This window comes from Ahaetulla prasina, chromosome 4, assembly GCF_028640845.1.
Source record: "Ahaetulla prasina isolate Xishuangbanna chromosome 4, ASM2864084v1, whole genome shotgun sequence".
NCBI classification, from domain to species: Eukaryota; Metazoa; Chordata; class Lepidosauria; order Squamata; family Colubridae; genus Ahaetulla; species Ahaetulla prasina.
The window spans coordinates 19326725-19340459 of record NC_080542.1 but is presented as its reverse complement, the minus strand read 5'-3'; the positions used below and the strand labels follow the sequence as shown (position 1 = coordinate 19340459).

Below are 13735 nucleotides of genomic sequence, written 5' to 3'. Positions count from 1 at the left end.
GAGACGGGCATCCAGAGCGCCTCCCTTCGTCTCAAAGGCAGCCGATGCCTTTGCAGCCGGTGCGGGAGGAAGAGGAGGAGGGAGGAGGGATCCCTGCAGTTCCAGCTCATTGCTGCTGGACTCCCTCCAGCTACCCACCCACCTACCCACCCACTCACACACTAACTCCCCGGCCGCCCCGCCCCGCGCCTCCATTTCCTCTCCTTCCTCCGCGGTCCTAGCGCTCGGCCACATGGAGCCGCAGAGAAAGGGGAGAGCTCTTAGACAAAGGAGACAGCAGGTAAGGCTGGGGGGGTGGGACGGGACGGGGCGAAAGGGGGACCCGCCGCCGGTGCCGCTGTGGACGGGCTTTGTTCCACGGGAGATCCGGCTCTGCTTCTCCTTCTTCTCCTCCTCCCTCCCGCTGGAAGGACGAGCGCCCCGAGGCTGCTCCCAATGCCGAGTCCCGATGCACCTCCACCACACACACCGCCTGGCAAGCAGGTCGCTGCCCCCCCCCTCGGTCCTAAAGCCAGCCATTTTGCTGCCTGGACGGGGGGCAAAGAGCTGCTTTGCTTTGGATGCTGCTACTGCTGGCATCTCCGCCTTGGCTGGGAGGAGGAGGAGGAGGAGGCGGCAGAGAGCCCAGCGGGTGCGGGCGGCTGGCCTTCCCCGTCTCCCGTCGGGGGTCCTAGAGACAGCCATTTTGCAGAAGGGGGGCACCCGGCCGGCCAGCCGGCAGGAAACCTTCCTCCCTTTGCAGGGCCGATCGAGCATCTCTCTCTTTCTTTCCTTGCAATGCCGCAGTTGCGGGCGCGGTTGGCAGGCATCGCCTCCGGAGGGGGCAGCTGCTGGATCCTGGCCCGCGCGGAAGGCGGCCAGATCTGCACCCGCAATCGGCCTTCCGAGCGCTCGGCTGCTGCTGCTGGGACCGAGCTGGTTAATTCGTTAGTTACCCTTTGGGTAAAAAAAGCGTCTTGCAAGCAGCCTCGCTCTCCCAGCTGGGTGGCGAGTGCCGGAGGTTGTCCCTGCGGGATGGGAATTGAGAGCGTTTTGAACGGATGGTTTAGGCGGCTCTGAAGACGCAGACACACAAGTGTCCTGCGAGCCATCCACTCACAACGCCTTTCCTTTGTCCCTTCGGTTCAAAGAAAAAGGGGGGAAATTTTATTTCTCTTAAATCTTCGGTAAAAAAGACAGCACATGGAGTTTTCTCCTGGGGACGGTTTTCACTAGATCTACTCCCTGGCGCAATTGTGACCCCTGCCGTCCGATCGCTGGAGTAAGGATCCTCTGGGGATGCCCAGCCTATCCTATCCCTTTTGTTACGAATAGCAGTAGCACTTAAGACTTATATACCCCTTCACAGTGCTTTTACAGCCCTCTCTAAGCGGTTTACAAAGTCAGCATATTGCCCCCAACAATCTGGGTCCTAATTTCACCCACCTCCGAAGGATGGAAGGCTGAGTCAACCTTGAGCCTGGTGAGATTCGATCTGCCAAACTGCTGGCAGCTGGTGATCAGCAGAAGTAGCTTGCAGTACTGCACTCTAACCACTGCGCCACAACGGCCTTTGGACAGGAACAGGATCTTCTTTGTCGTGGCACCCCTGGCATGGAACAGTTTCCCAAGGGAAGTGTGGCTGACCACGCTGCTTTGCCCTTAAATCAGTGTTTCTCAGCCTTGAGCATTTTAAGATAACTCCCAGAATATCCCAGCCACTCATGTCCCAAAACTGCTTCCCCCCACCCCAAAAAAAAAGGGAACTGGACTTTCGTTTTTTCCTTGAAGATGTTTGGCTTCTCATCCAAGAAGCTTCTTCAGCTCTGACCAAACAGTGGAGGAATATAAATCCTTCCATCCTCCACCATTTCGTCAAAATGGAAGAAGCTTCTTGGATGAGAAGCGAAACAGCTTCAATGTCAGCGTTCCAGAAAACCCTCCTTGCAGAAAAGACTCCGAAGCAAACATCTTTCAAAGTTCTTTTACTAGCACAATCTGGGGATCCGGGTTTTTCCTCAGTAAGACAAACTCCAAAATCACACACACACCCTTGACCCCTCTGCCGATCACATGCTCCAATCTTCAACTGTCCCATCTCAAGACATCACTCCGGTCTCCAGATGCGAGCCCAGCCTGATCTTGACCAGCAGGAAGAATGTTGTTGTGTCCAATAATCCCTTGTACCACCACCTCTCCACACAGGAGAAAGTGGCAGCGTGTGGAAGCCTTCGGCCTAGTATGGCTTCCAAAGCTGACATTCAAGAAAAAACCAAAGTCCAGTTCCCTTTTGGGACAACCACGATCTGGATGACTGAGAATCTCCACAGACATCTAGCCAGCTATGCTGATTGGGGAATTCTGGGAGTTGAACTTCATATATCTTAAAAAGTTCTCAAGATTGAGAAACATTGCTTTAGACTAGAGACAATTGAAAAAGGCTGCCCCGGGACCGAATTGTCTTTCTAATGGCTCTTTTAAAAATTGTTTTAAGCATGGTTGGTTTACATGGAGTATTTTTATTTAATTGTGCTTTTACAATTCCTACACGAAGTGCTCTGGGCTTCTCTGATGGAAAGGAAAGTATAGAAAAGATAATAAATAAATAAAAAAATAAAAAAATAAAATTAAAATTAAAAAAAACAGGAAATTACAGAAAAGCATTTCAGACCTCTTTGTTGATAAAGGGAAAGGGTTTGCACCGCTCAGATGACCCTGACAACACAAATAAACTTCTTGGATGAGAAGCAAAATGTCTTCAAAGAAAAACCAGAAACTTCTTCAAAAAGCACCTTTGGGACAACCACGACCTGGATGACTGAGAATCTCCATATTCCATCTTACACTGCTATTTCTTACCTATGTTCCTTCCTTCCTTCCTTCCTTCCTTCCTTCCTTCCTTCCTTCCTTCCTTCCTTCCTTCCTTCCTTCCTTCCTTCCTTCCTTCCTTCCTTCCTTCCTTCCTTCCTTCCTTCCTTCCTCTGGGGTTGGACCATGATTTCAAGGCAAGCTCAGATAGATTTTTCTGAGACGGGAAAGGCCTAAGCTGCCCTGCAAGAATCTCTGCAAATTTTGCTGCCCAAATTGTGCTGGTGTGTGCTCATTGGCCAGGCACCCCATAGCGAGGGTGGGGGGTGGGGAGAGAGACCTTAGCCCTAGACTTCTGCTGCCCAGCCTTGTTTTTCCAGTCCCCAAAGCACTCCCTCATCGACCATGAAGATGACCCTTGGCAGCAAAAGACTGCAATAAGTATTGAGCTGTTCATTTTTCTAGAATTACAAAAAACCAGAAATAACTGCTAAACCTTCTGTAGGTGGTCTCTTTTACCTTTCTAAAAGAAACAAGGAACACCTATCCTTCTAATATCACAACTGCCAAGTTCCCTTCTAGAGCAGAGGTGGTCTCTCTCTCCCCCCACTTTTCTCTCTCCCCTCCCTCCCTCCCTCTCTTTCCCCCTCTCTCCGTCTTTCTCTCTCCCTCTCTCCCCCCTCTCTCCTTTCTCTCTCCCCTTCCTCTGTCAGCCACCAGTCCAGGTGTGCTCAGAGGCACTCCTGCATAGTCTTATGCATACTATTCCTAGACATGCATCTGGGTGTACCTTTAAACCCTGGGCCAACCTTTCTTTTCCGGTCTGTTATTTATTCAGCAGCATCTCCATCCAACCCTAGTAGGAAACAGTTCTGCCTTGTTTTTGCACCTGCCATCTTTCTCCGAGAGCCTCTTTAACAGCTCCAGGTTTTAAGTTCTTCAGTGCTAAATGAAAGGACCTGGTGCACAATTCCAAGTTCTGCTTGGAAAATTCCAGGCACTCCACTTGTAAGAGGCTTGTGATTTTATTTTACCTTCCTCCGAAACCTTCTGTCTCCTGTAATTCTAGCTCTGTCTGCTTTTGATGGCTTTCCTTATCCTCCACCTCCCCTTTTCCCTCTAGATCCTGAATCCAACCATTTTGCAAAGAGCAGGCAATTTCCCCACTATCTGTTTTGGCAGAGTGGAGGAAAAAGCAGCTTTTTCTTTCTATTCCCCACCCCACCCCTGAGTTACAGATGCTGACTTCTTATATTACAGACTCTTTTTTAAAAAAAAAATCTGATTCTGGAATGCAAAGCAGACTTATGTACCTTTTCCTTCTGCTTGATTTTTTTCGGTCAGTTACACACTCTTAAAAACAAAACCGCATACAACGTCTTGCATCTCGTAAACATTAGGGTGCCTCCTTAGGAAATTTTGCACATAACCCTGAAGAAGAGATGACAGCTTTCCCAATTTTGCACCTGCCAGTTGTGTTGGATTACAACCCCCATCGGGCTCATTTCATGTGGCCTGTAAAACGTGGAAGTGAGGGAGGGGGAGGAGGGAAAAGAAAAAGAAAAATAGCTATGGATCGCCAGGTATGTTGGGTCATATAAAAACACCACCCCCTTCTTGGTTTTATCTGTTCCTCTGCCTTAATTTTGTTTCTCTTTCAAAGCTGTTTCCCTTCAAAAGATGTAGGCTAGAGTGCTAACTGGGTGGGAGGAGGCAGTTGTGACATTGATAACATCCCCAGTTTTGGTGACACAAGGTCACCAAAAGCAGAGGTGAAAATAAAAACATGGGATTCCCAAAGGTGCTTTTTTCAAGAGGCAACTGGACTTTCTGGTTTTTCTTTGAAGATATTTCGCTTCTCATCCAAGAAGTTTCTTCAGCTGAAGAAGCGTCTTGGATGAGAAGCGAAATGTCTTCAGAGAAAAACCAGAAGGTCCAGTTGCCTCTTGAAAAAAGCACCTTTGGGACAACCATGATCTGGATGACTGAGAATATCCATAGACAGAAATTTGGGATCGTCCCAAGTTCCACTCCTAAATACTTTCCCTGCCCCACAATCTCCCAATATTCTACTGACAAAATATAGTTACTTTGCCACCAAATTCCAGGGATTTTGAAGATTGGAAATGGGAACAGTTAATTTCCTAGAAGATTAGCAGTTCATCCCTACTCATACAACCTCCAGCCCCTCCAAATAGGCCTGAATTAAGCAAAACGAGGCAAAGAAGAGAGGGCTAATTTAGTCTAATGGTTAAGACACCCGCCTACAAAAAAAGAGACCCTGAGTTCTAGTCCCGCCTTTAGCCATGAAAGCCAACTGGGTAAGTTTGGAGCCAGTCAGTCTCTCTCAGCCCAATCCACCTCACAGGACTGTTGTGATGGGGAAAATCGGAGATGGAAAGAGTATCGTTTGTGTTTGCCACTTTGAATTGTTTGTAAAAATAATAAAGGTAGGGTACAAAACAAACACATTGTTGTAACCTTACACAGACATCACTATCCTTCTTCCTGTTCATCTTCCAGGATGTTCAGAGTGGGAGTTATGCTCCCCAATTTTTGGGAAGTTGCTAACTCCAATAGAACTATAGATTTCCTCTCCCCAATCCACCTAAGACTGGTCAGGACTATCTTAGCTCTTCCAATAACTATTTAATGAAGCTTTCTTATTCATCTGCTTTTGTCTGTTCCCACTCAAAGACTCCCACAAAAATGCTGTCTCTGTGAGATTGAAAGAGGAGGGAATCTGCCTTACAGAATGTCTTTGGGGCTCGATCTAGAATTTTTTAGCTCATCCCCATTGGGCTGGCTGAGCTTCAACTGAATGTACTTGGAGGTCTGTAAAGACAGAAGCCAGCTCCAATAAATGGAGAGGCCTTTTCAAACTGGAAAAAAATGAAACACCTGAATGTGCAGGACTAGCATACCACTCAGCTGGTGCCTGAAGTGCCAGTATTAGTTGACAGATTTCTAAGTTGTGGTTTTACATCCAATTTTTGGCTTGCGTACTCAGACCATGAAGCAGGAAGCTGAAATTTAGCTGAGAGAAACCTCAGTTTTTCTGAAGGTTCTATAAGTTGCAAATATTCACAACTTTAGATGTTTGGTGCTGCTCTTCTCTTCTCTTTGGGTGTAAGGGAGTTTTCTTTCTTATCCTTACTGGATCACTGTGCCACTTGCTCAAAATCTCACCGTCTTGTGTAATTGGTTGCAAATTTTAGAAGGTCCTCTATTTTTTTTAAAAAAAATATCTTGCTTGTTCTGATGCTGTCTGTCCTCCAGGAAAGTTTTTCCCATCTTTTTTCCTTGTTGAAATCTAAAGAAAAGCTTGCATGAAGAGCTCATGAACAGTCTAAGGCAAGGGTCCCCAACCAGAAGCATGCCAGAAACTGGCAAACAAGCGAAGCCCCATCCGCGGAATGGAGCCAACATGCAAAACCACCTTCCCTCCGATCCACGGAAAAACCTCTCCACAGAACCGATCCCTGGTGCCCAAAGAGTTGGGGGCTGCTGGTCTGAGGTAAAACTTGCAGTTCAGGAGGATTTGAACTGAGGTCAGTGCTTGGTCCAGAAGGTGAGCAAGCTTTGGCCATATTTTTTGTGTTGAGGTCCATATGGCAATAGTGGTAGGTGTAATTAGACGAAAATGAAAATGTCCCATGGACACAGGCTAATGTAGTTGCTGTTTCTGCACTACAGGTAGTCCTTGACCTAAAACATCATTAAGCCTGCAGTTATGGTAGTAAAGCCTGCTGGTTGTTAAGCAGCACATCAAGTGACCACAACTAATTTTGCAACCTTTTTTACAGAGACTGTTAAACGAACGCAGCCGTTGTTAAATGAATGAGGTGGTCGAAAAATGAACCTATTGTTCGTGATGGGCATTTTTTGCCAGAAACCAAAAATAAATATTGGTTTCTGACAAAAATATAAAACACAGTCATGTGACAGCTGGTGCTGAGCACCCCAAATGTGGTCATGTAAGGTGCAGCTGTTGAAACTTCAAATCTGAGTCATCAGTGCCTTTTTTGAGGTTTGTGGTGACTTTGATTGCTAAGCAACCCGTCATAAGTTGAGGACTCTCTCCCAGTACAACAATTTAGTGACTGATTGAAGTGACAACGGCACCGGAAAAAAGAGACATATGGCCGTTTTTCACATTTACGACCATTGCATCATCCCCAGGGTCACATGATCAAAATTCAGAGCCTTGTCAACTGACTCAGATTTATAACGGTCACACTGTCCTGGGATTATGTGATCCCCTTTTGCGACCTTCTGACAAGCAAAATCAACAGGGAAGCCAGACTCACTTTAACAACTGCATTATTAACATAACAACTGCAGTGATTCACTTAACAGCTGTGGGGGGAAAAATTCACGTAAAATGTCTCAGTAACAGAAATTTTGGACTCGGTGGTGATCGTAAGATGAGGACTACCTATGTAATTTCCTTCCTTTTCTTTTATGGTATTATCTGGTTATTTTGTCACTGAAGGAAAGCAACAGAGTTCAGTCACAAACATTCAAGGACTCTAGAAAGACCACACAAATTAATTGGGGAGGCTACATGCCACCCCCACCGGTCCCTCTCTCACCTTTATTTATAAACCACGCAAAGAGACAGTTTGTAAAGGTGATGACCATTGTTGTATATTTCAGGCAGCATCATCTGGAAAGATGGCTGAAGCAGAAGAAGGAGAGGTTGGCGTGGATGTGAAGCTAGAGGAGGAGGAGGAAGATGAAGAGCCCGGCTACATCCAATCTGGGAGGCGCTACAGGTGCCTGACCTGTAGCAAAACTTTCCCTAGCGTGCCACGGGTATTGCGTCATTTAAAGTCTCACGTGGTTGGTACTGTGGATGGCATAGCTGCCAAACTCACTTGTCCTAATTGCAGGAAAGAGTTTCCTGACCGGGCTCAACTTCGCAAGCACCAGCTCAGCCACCAAACGGAGCGCCCGTACCAATGCCAGCTTTGTGCTAAGGCCTACAAAACCGCCCCCGAGCTGCGGAACCACGGGCGTAGCCACAGTGGCGAGAAACCCTTTGTTTGCCACGAGTGCGGCAAAGCATTCATGCAGCCCGTTTGCCTACGAGTCCACATGGCCCGGCACACTGGAGACCTGCCCTTCCGCTGCCAGCAGTGCCACAAGGGCTATGGCACTCTTTCCAAGCTGAAGATCCACCAGCGTTCTCATACGGGAGAGAAGCCGTACTCCTGCGGTGAATGCAGCAAGCGCTTCGCTGACCCCTCGGTGTTCCGGAAGCACCGCCGGACCCATGCTGGTCTCCGCCCCTACCAGTGTGAGGTGTGCCGCAAGACGTACGCTGAGTTGAAGGATCTCAAGAATCACGAGCGCTCCCACACAGGCGAACGCCCCTTCTTGTGCCAGGATTGTGGAAAGGCCTTTTCCCGGTCCTCATCGCTGGCCTGCCACCAGCGCATCCATGCAGCTCACAAGCCCTACCGTTGCAACCTCTGTGGGAAAGGCTTCACCCAGCTGTCCTCCTTCCAGAGCCACCAGAGGACCCACTCTGGCGAGAAGCCTTTTCTCTGTCCACAGTGCGGACGCATGTTCAGCGACCCCTCCAGCTTCCGCAGGCATCAGAGAGCCCACCAGGGCCTCAAGCCTTATGCCTGCGACAAGTGTGGGAAGGCTTTCCGCCAACCGGCCGACCTGGCCATGCACCAGCGCATCCACACGGGTGAGAGGCCCCACAAGTGCTCACAATGTGACAAGAGCTTCGTGGCTTCGTGGGACCTCAAGCGCCACCTGCTGGTGCACTCTGGCCAGCGCCCTCACCAGTGCGGGGAGTGTGGCAAGAGCTTTGCTGAACGGGCCAGCCTGACCAAACACTACCGTGTTCACTCAGGCGAGCGGCCATTCAAGTGTGGCCGCTGCGGCAAAGCCTTTGTGGTGTCGTCCAGCCTCCGGAAGCACGAACGCACCCATGGCAACGAGAACAGCGAGGACAAGGCCACCCCCGCAGGCAACCAGGACCCATTCCTCAGTGACCCATCGGCCATTGTGGTCGCCACCGTGGTGCCCGCCTGTGGGGAGTGTGGGGAGGTCTTTGCCTCCACCCAAGAACTACGGCGCCACGAACGCCTGCTGCATCCTGGCCTGCGCCCATTTCCGTGTCCAGAATGTGGCAAAGGCTTCTCAGACCGGGCTGGCCTGCGTAAACACGAGCGGATCCACTCGGGAGTCCGTCCCCACGCCTGTCCCCATTGCTCTAAAGCCTTCCTGGGTGCCTCAGACCTGCGCAAGCACCTCAAGACCCATGTGGCCCAAGAGAACAGGAGCACCGAGGACACCATGGTGACTGCCACCATCATGACCTACGAATCCCTCCTCCCTGCTCATCTCCATCCCCATGACGATGGGACGGAAACTGACAAGGACTCTCCCTCAGACTGCCTGCCTGACCCCCTCACGGAACCCTCGTAAGCTCCGCCTCCCTCCCGCCTTTGCCCAGCCTGCCATTGGGCGAAAAGAAGCCAACTCAGTTGCTTAAAAGCTCTTTGCGTACTTTGATGATTACTCAGTCTTGCCTTGTGAATGTGATATGTGGACCACGCTCTTTCAGGGCCCTCCTGTCCAGCATGGCTCTCCAGCATTTCTTTCCAAGTAGGGCTTGATGTGCTTTATCATTGGCTGTGTGTGGCTGCCTTTCCTCCCACCCTCCATTGTTGCCCACACCAGATGTCCACTTGCCTGCCCAGTGGGAAATTAAATGTGCCTGGTGTGTGTGTGTGTGTGTGTGTGTGTGTGTGTGTGTGTGTGTGTGAGAGAGAGAGAGAGAGAGAGAGAGAGAGAGAGAGAGAGAGAGAGAGAGAGAGAGGAACCAGACTCAATGCTTTTGAATCTTTGGTTAGCAAAAGGAGGACGACATCTCGTGAGTTTGCACATGTCTGCATGTGGGGAGGTGTGTTTTTATTGTTTGCAGGGTGATGCATTCATCTTATGAGGTGTTTCTGCAACCATTGTGAACTGCTGGTGTGTTTTTTTTTAAAGAAAAAGAAAATAACCTCCAGGACTTTTTTTAAGGGCAAGAAGAACTAAATTGTGAAATTTTAAGGGAGGAAGCAAAGAACAATGATCTTTTCTTCCTGGAGAGTTTTTTAAATTATCTGAGGGTTTCCTTGCTTGTAAGAAAAGATTAAAATAAATGGCTTGCTCTTTTTTAAAGGGGAAAAATTGACTTGGATTGCATGTGGGAGATGCAAATTTTTTAGCGTAGGGGACACAATCCTTATATTATCCTTATCTCACCTATAGAAATTTATCTTGCCTATTGAATTTCATTTCAAGTTTTATTTTATTCCTGTATTTATTATATATATTTACCATTGCTATCAAAAGCCTCTCAGCAATAAAGGCTGTTTGACCTCTGAGGAGAAGGTTTGAAAATCTTCCTGTTTTCCTTTCTTCTCCCACTACATTTCCAGGGGGAAAAACCCTCAGTCTTGGTCCTTCTCCCAACTATTTATGTCCATGAAGCCTCTGAACTCTGATTGGCTGGCCTGCTGTGATGTCACTGAAGGTTCACTTGCTCAGTGTAGTCCGCTTGCATCTTTTCTGAGTGTAGGTATATTTATTAGTGGGAATAGGGTTTAAACCACCCATGGGATTCTCGGGAAGAGATTCTGAGAGGCAGAAAAATTAAAAAACAGAATGGTGGAATGAAGAGGACCAGAAGAAGGGGGCAATGCATAGGCCAGATCAGTGGTGGGTTGCAACCGATTCACCCCCATCAGGCAAACTGGTAGCGGTGGCGGCAGGAGGCTCTGCTCACCCACGTGGACTTGTCTGTGCATGTGCTGAAGCTTCTGCTCATGTGCAGATGGGTCACGCGTGCGCACCCACGAGTGAACCAGTAGCGAATGAAATTGAAACCCACTACTGGGCCAGATGTTAGGAATTGGAGCAGTGGTGGAATTCAATTTTTGTTTCTGCCGGTTCTGTGGGTGTGGCTTGGTGGGCATGCCAGGGGAAGAATACTGCAAAATCTCCATTCCCACCCCACTCCTGGGAGAAGGATATTGCAAAATCTCCATTCCCACTCCACTCTGGGGCCAGACAGAGGTGGTATTTGCCGGTTCTCCAAACTACTCAAAATTTCTGCTACCAGTTCTTCAAAACCTGCTGAATAGCACTTCTCAATTGTGGACTTTCCAGGTGTGGTTGAATCATAGCTTCCATCACCAGCAGCCATGCTAATTGTGGCTAAGAAAAGCCAGAAGGAGAAGAAAAAAAGGGAAAAATGAAATCAAGAAAAGATGAATACTCTTGTTGGCCAGTCTTCTCAAAAAGAGGTTCTTCAGAGATATCTTTGATTTCAACTCTGATCAGAAGATTTGTTGGACGATTTCTGGCTGGGAGGTGTCCATGTATGTCCAACTGTGGGGAAAATTTATGTAGAAGATGGGCTAGGTAGTCCAGGATAAAATGTGAGAATCAGCAGCTGATTGACAGAAGGAGGAACCAAGAGGAATGTTAGATGGGCAAAAGGTAAGGAAACAAAACCAGAAGGGGTGAACACTCATGGGGTTACCTAGGCAAGTAAGGAAGTGTCTGCAAGCAAATAACCAAGCTCACCACCAAGGTGTCCACAGTTCGTCCTTGAGCTACAGATATTTTTTTTATTGACATACAGGCAGGAAGGAATGGGTGGGTATCTTAGACGGAGTTCCAGTAACTCTGACTGGGACATCCTGTTTTGGTGTCATCTTGTTATGGCAACATCACGACCTGACAGTCCTCCAGGGAATGGCTGAAGGAAGACGGAGTACACTCTCAGACATATCTGGCGGGGGGGAAGGGAATACTTTACTCCTGGCCCAGTCTTCAGCAACTTGGAATAAACATCTACAGTTTTGCCATTTAAAGGGCACCAGATTGAATGGGCATCTTCAAAGAGGTGGCTTTCAGTTGGATGGACTTCAACTCCCAGAATTCTCAGCAATGGTCTTTCTGGCTGGAGGTTTCTGGGTGTTTAAGTTCACAAATCCAGTGGGCAGGGCACCCTATTGGGGAAGGATACCTTATCTGCTTCCATTTTTTCTTTAAAATCCCCCAGAGACGAGATATCACGCTTGTAATTGCCACGTAAGGAATGATAGGGAAACTAACCAAGAAGGGAGCTGGGTTTTTTTTGTGGATATTGGCATTAAGAGTTGTTCCAACTTATTAGGTTTTTATTCCTCTTAGGTTCAGACTATATTAACCAGGAGTGTCCAACTTTGGCAACTTTTAAGACTTGTGGACTTCAACTCCCAGAATTCCCTAGCCAGCATGTTTAGGAATTGGGTGTGTCGAGTCTAGTGAAAAGAATGACCATGGTGATACGATAGCAGTGTTCCAATATTTGGGGGGCTGCCACAAAGAAGAAGGGGTCAACCTATTTTCCAAAGTACCAGAAGGCAAGACAAGAAACAACAGATGGAAACTAATCGAGGAGAGAAGTAACCTAGAACGAAGGATCCCAAAGGTGCTTTGTCAAGAGGCAACTGGACTTTCTGGTTTTTCTTTGAAGATAAGAAGCTGTGAGAAGTGAAACGTCTTCAGCGAAAAACCAGAAAGTCCAGTTGCCTCTTGACAAAGCACCTTTGGGATAACCATGACCTGGATTAATGAGAATCTCCATAGACATCTAAAACTAAGGAGAAACTTCCTTACAGTGGGAACAATTAACCAGTGGAACAGCTTGCTTCCAAAAGTTGTGGGTGCTCCATCACTGGAAGCTTTTAACACCGGACAGCCATTTGTCTTGAATAGTGTAGGGGACTGGACTAGAGGACCTCTAAGGTCCCTTCCAATTCTTGTTATTCTATTAAGTCTTTAAAGTCACCAAAGTAGGACATCCCTGATACAAACCATGACAGCTTCTTCCTCAATGGTTTTCATTAGTCACCTCTGTCTCTAGGGTAATCGAAATAAGAATGTGAGAATCAATCCCACAATTACCCTTCCTGAAACTCGGCGGCCACTGATGTTAAAAAAATAAACCACTGAAAGGCTGCACACATGACTTTGCAGAAAAGCTTGGTCAATAACCCACAGATCACAATTTGATTCCATGACACACAGCCCTCTAACTTTGACCACAGCCCACACTTAAATTGGCCACTATCCAAATGTCACATGCACAAGCCTTGGATCCAAAGTGTGCTTCTGAAAACACAAAATGGTGGCTGTTCCAGGATCGGTTAACTTAGAAAGCATTTAAATTGGATTAAGGAAGCCATGTGTAAATTGGCTAGGGGAGGAGGTTAGGTAAAAGGGAGGCACGGGAATGGCCCTTAATGAAGTTTTTATCCTATGATGTACAAACAACCGAAGTATCATGAGTATCTATAGAACACTTATGGGAGTCAGTGTAGTGTATTAGGTAGTACTTGTCCTACAGCCACAATTGACTCTTCATCATCTCGGCCTACTTACAAGGTTTCTGTGAAGATACGGAAAAGGAGCCAGAAGGATGTGCTTTGAAGAAAGTAAAGTTAACCCAAGAAAGCCATTTTAATGAGGCTGGAAGTGTGAATTCTGTTGCTCTTCCCACAAGTATTTACAGTAATAAAAGTTTCCATAATTGTGTGAAGTTTGATAAGAATTTACCTCTCAGAATCACACTTATTGTCCATACTTTGTTCTTCAATAACTGAGTCATCACTTCACTGGGAAATTGATTTTAAAATCATGGTAAGATATGTTCATGTATGCAAACATATCTTACACAACTAAAGGAGTAAAAAAGAACACACCTTACTCCAGGTACAATTGAAATCCATCCATCTATCCATCCATTATCTAACTATCTGTCTATCACCAGTAATCGACACTCAGTTCAGCATAGATTAACTCCAAGGTCAACATCAGACCCACAATCAAGTAATCAATACCCCAATAAAGAAACTTCCAAAGAGCCATTAGTAAACAGCCCAAC

The 13735-nt window shown here is 47.3% G+C and overlaps 2 protein-coding genes across 4 annotated transcripts in view; both read left to right on the top strand.

Moving 5' to 3' along the window:
- The first annotated feature begins 90 nt into the window (after positions 1-90).
- Positions 91-12224, top strand: ZNF668 (zinc finger protein 668). Of its 3 annotated transcripts, XM_058183492.1 has the most exons (3): positions 91-280; positions 6107-6304; positions 7447-12224. In XM_058183492.1, exons 1-3 carry the CDS (start codon positions 233-235, stop codon positions 9235-9237), a joined length of 2037 nt encoding a protein of 678 aa, XP_058039475.1. In that variant the 5' UTR covers positions 91-232; the 3' UTR covers positions 9238-12224. The 3 variants fall into 3 exon arrangements, with proteins under 3 accessions (XP_058039475.1, XP_058039476.1, XP_058039477.1); XM_058183493.1 differs by lacking the exon at positions 6107-6304 and having other exon boundaries at positions 92-280; positions 7447-12223; XM_058183494.1 differs by lacking the exon at positions 91-280 and having other exon boundaries at positions 6163-6358; positions 7447-12223.
- LOC131198643 (perforin-1-like) overlaps positions 183-13735 on the top strand; it is a 33677-nt gene continuing 20124 nt past the window's right edge. Inside the window, exon 1 of the mRNA XM_058183496.1 lies at positions 183-280. The gene's annotated coding sequence lies outside the window, so the exon portion shown is untranslated. The remainder of the gene's footprint in view (positions 281-13735) is intronic.

Bases quoted from the DNA above. Each gene is read 5' to 3' on its own strand.
- ZNF668 (XM_058183492.1), top strand. From the start codon at position 233: ATGGAGCCGCAGAGAAAGGGGAGAGCTCTTAGACAAAGGAGACAGCAG. The intron at 281-6,106 runs GTAAGGCTGGGG...TGAAATCTAAAG, and splicing joins TTAGACAAAGGAGACAGCAG to AAAAGCTTGCATGAAGAGCT. The intron at 6,305-7,446 runs GTAAAACTTGCA...TGTATATTTCAG, and splicing joins TTGGGGGCTGCTGGTCTGAG to GCAGCATCATCTGGAAAGAT.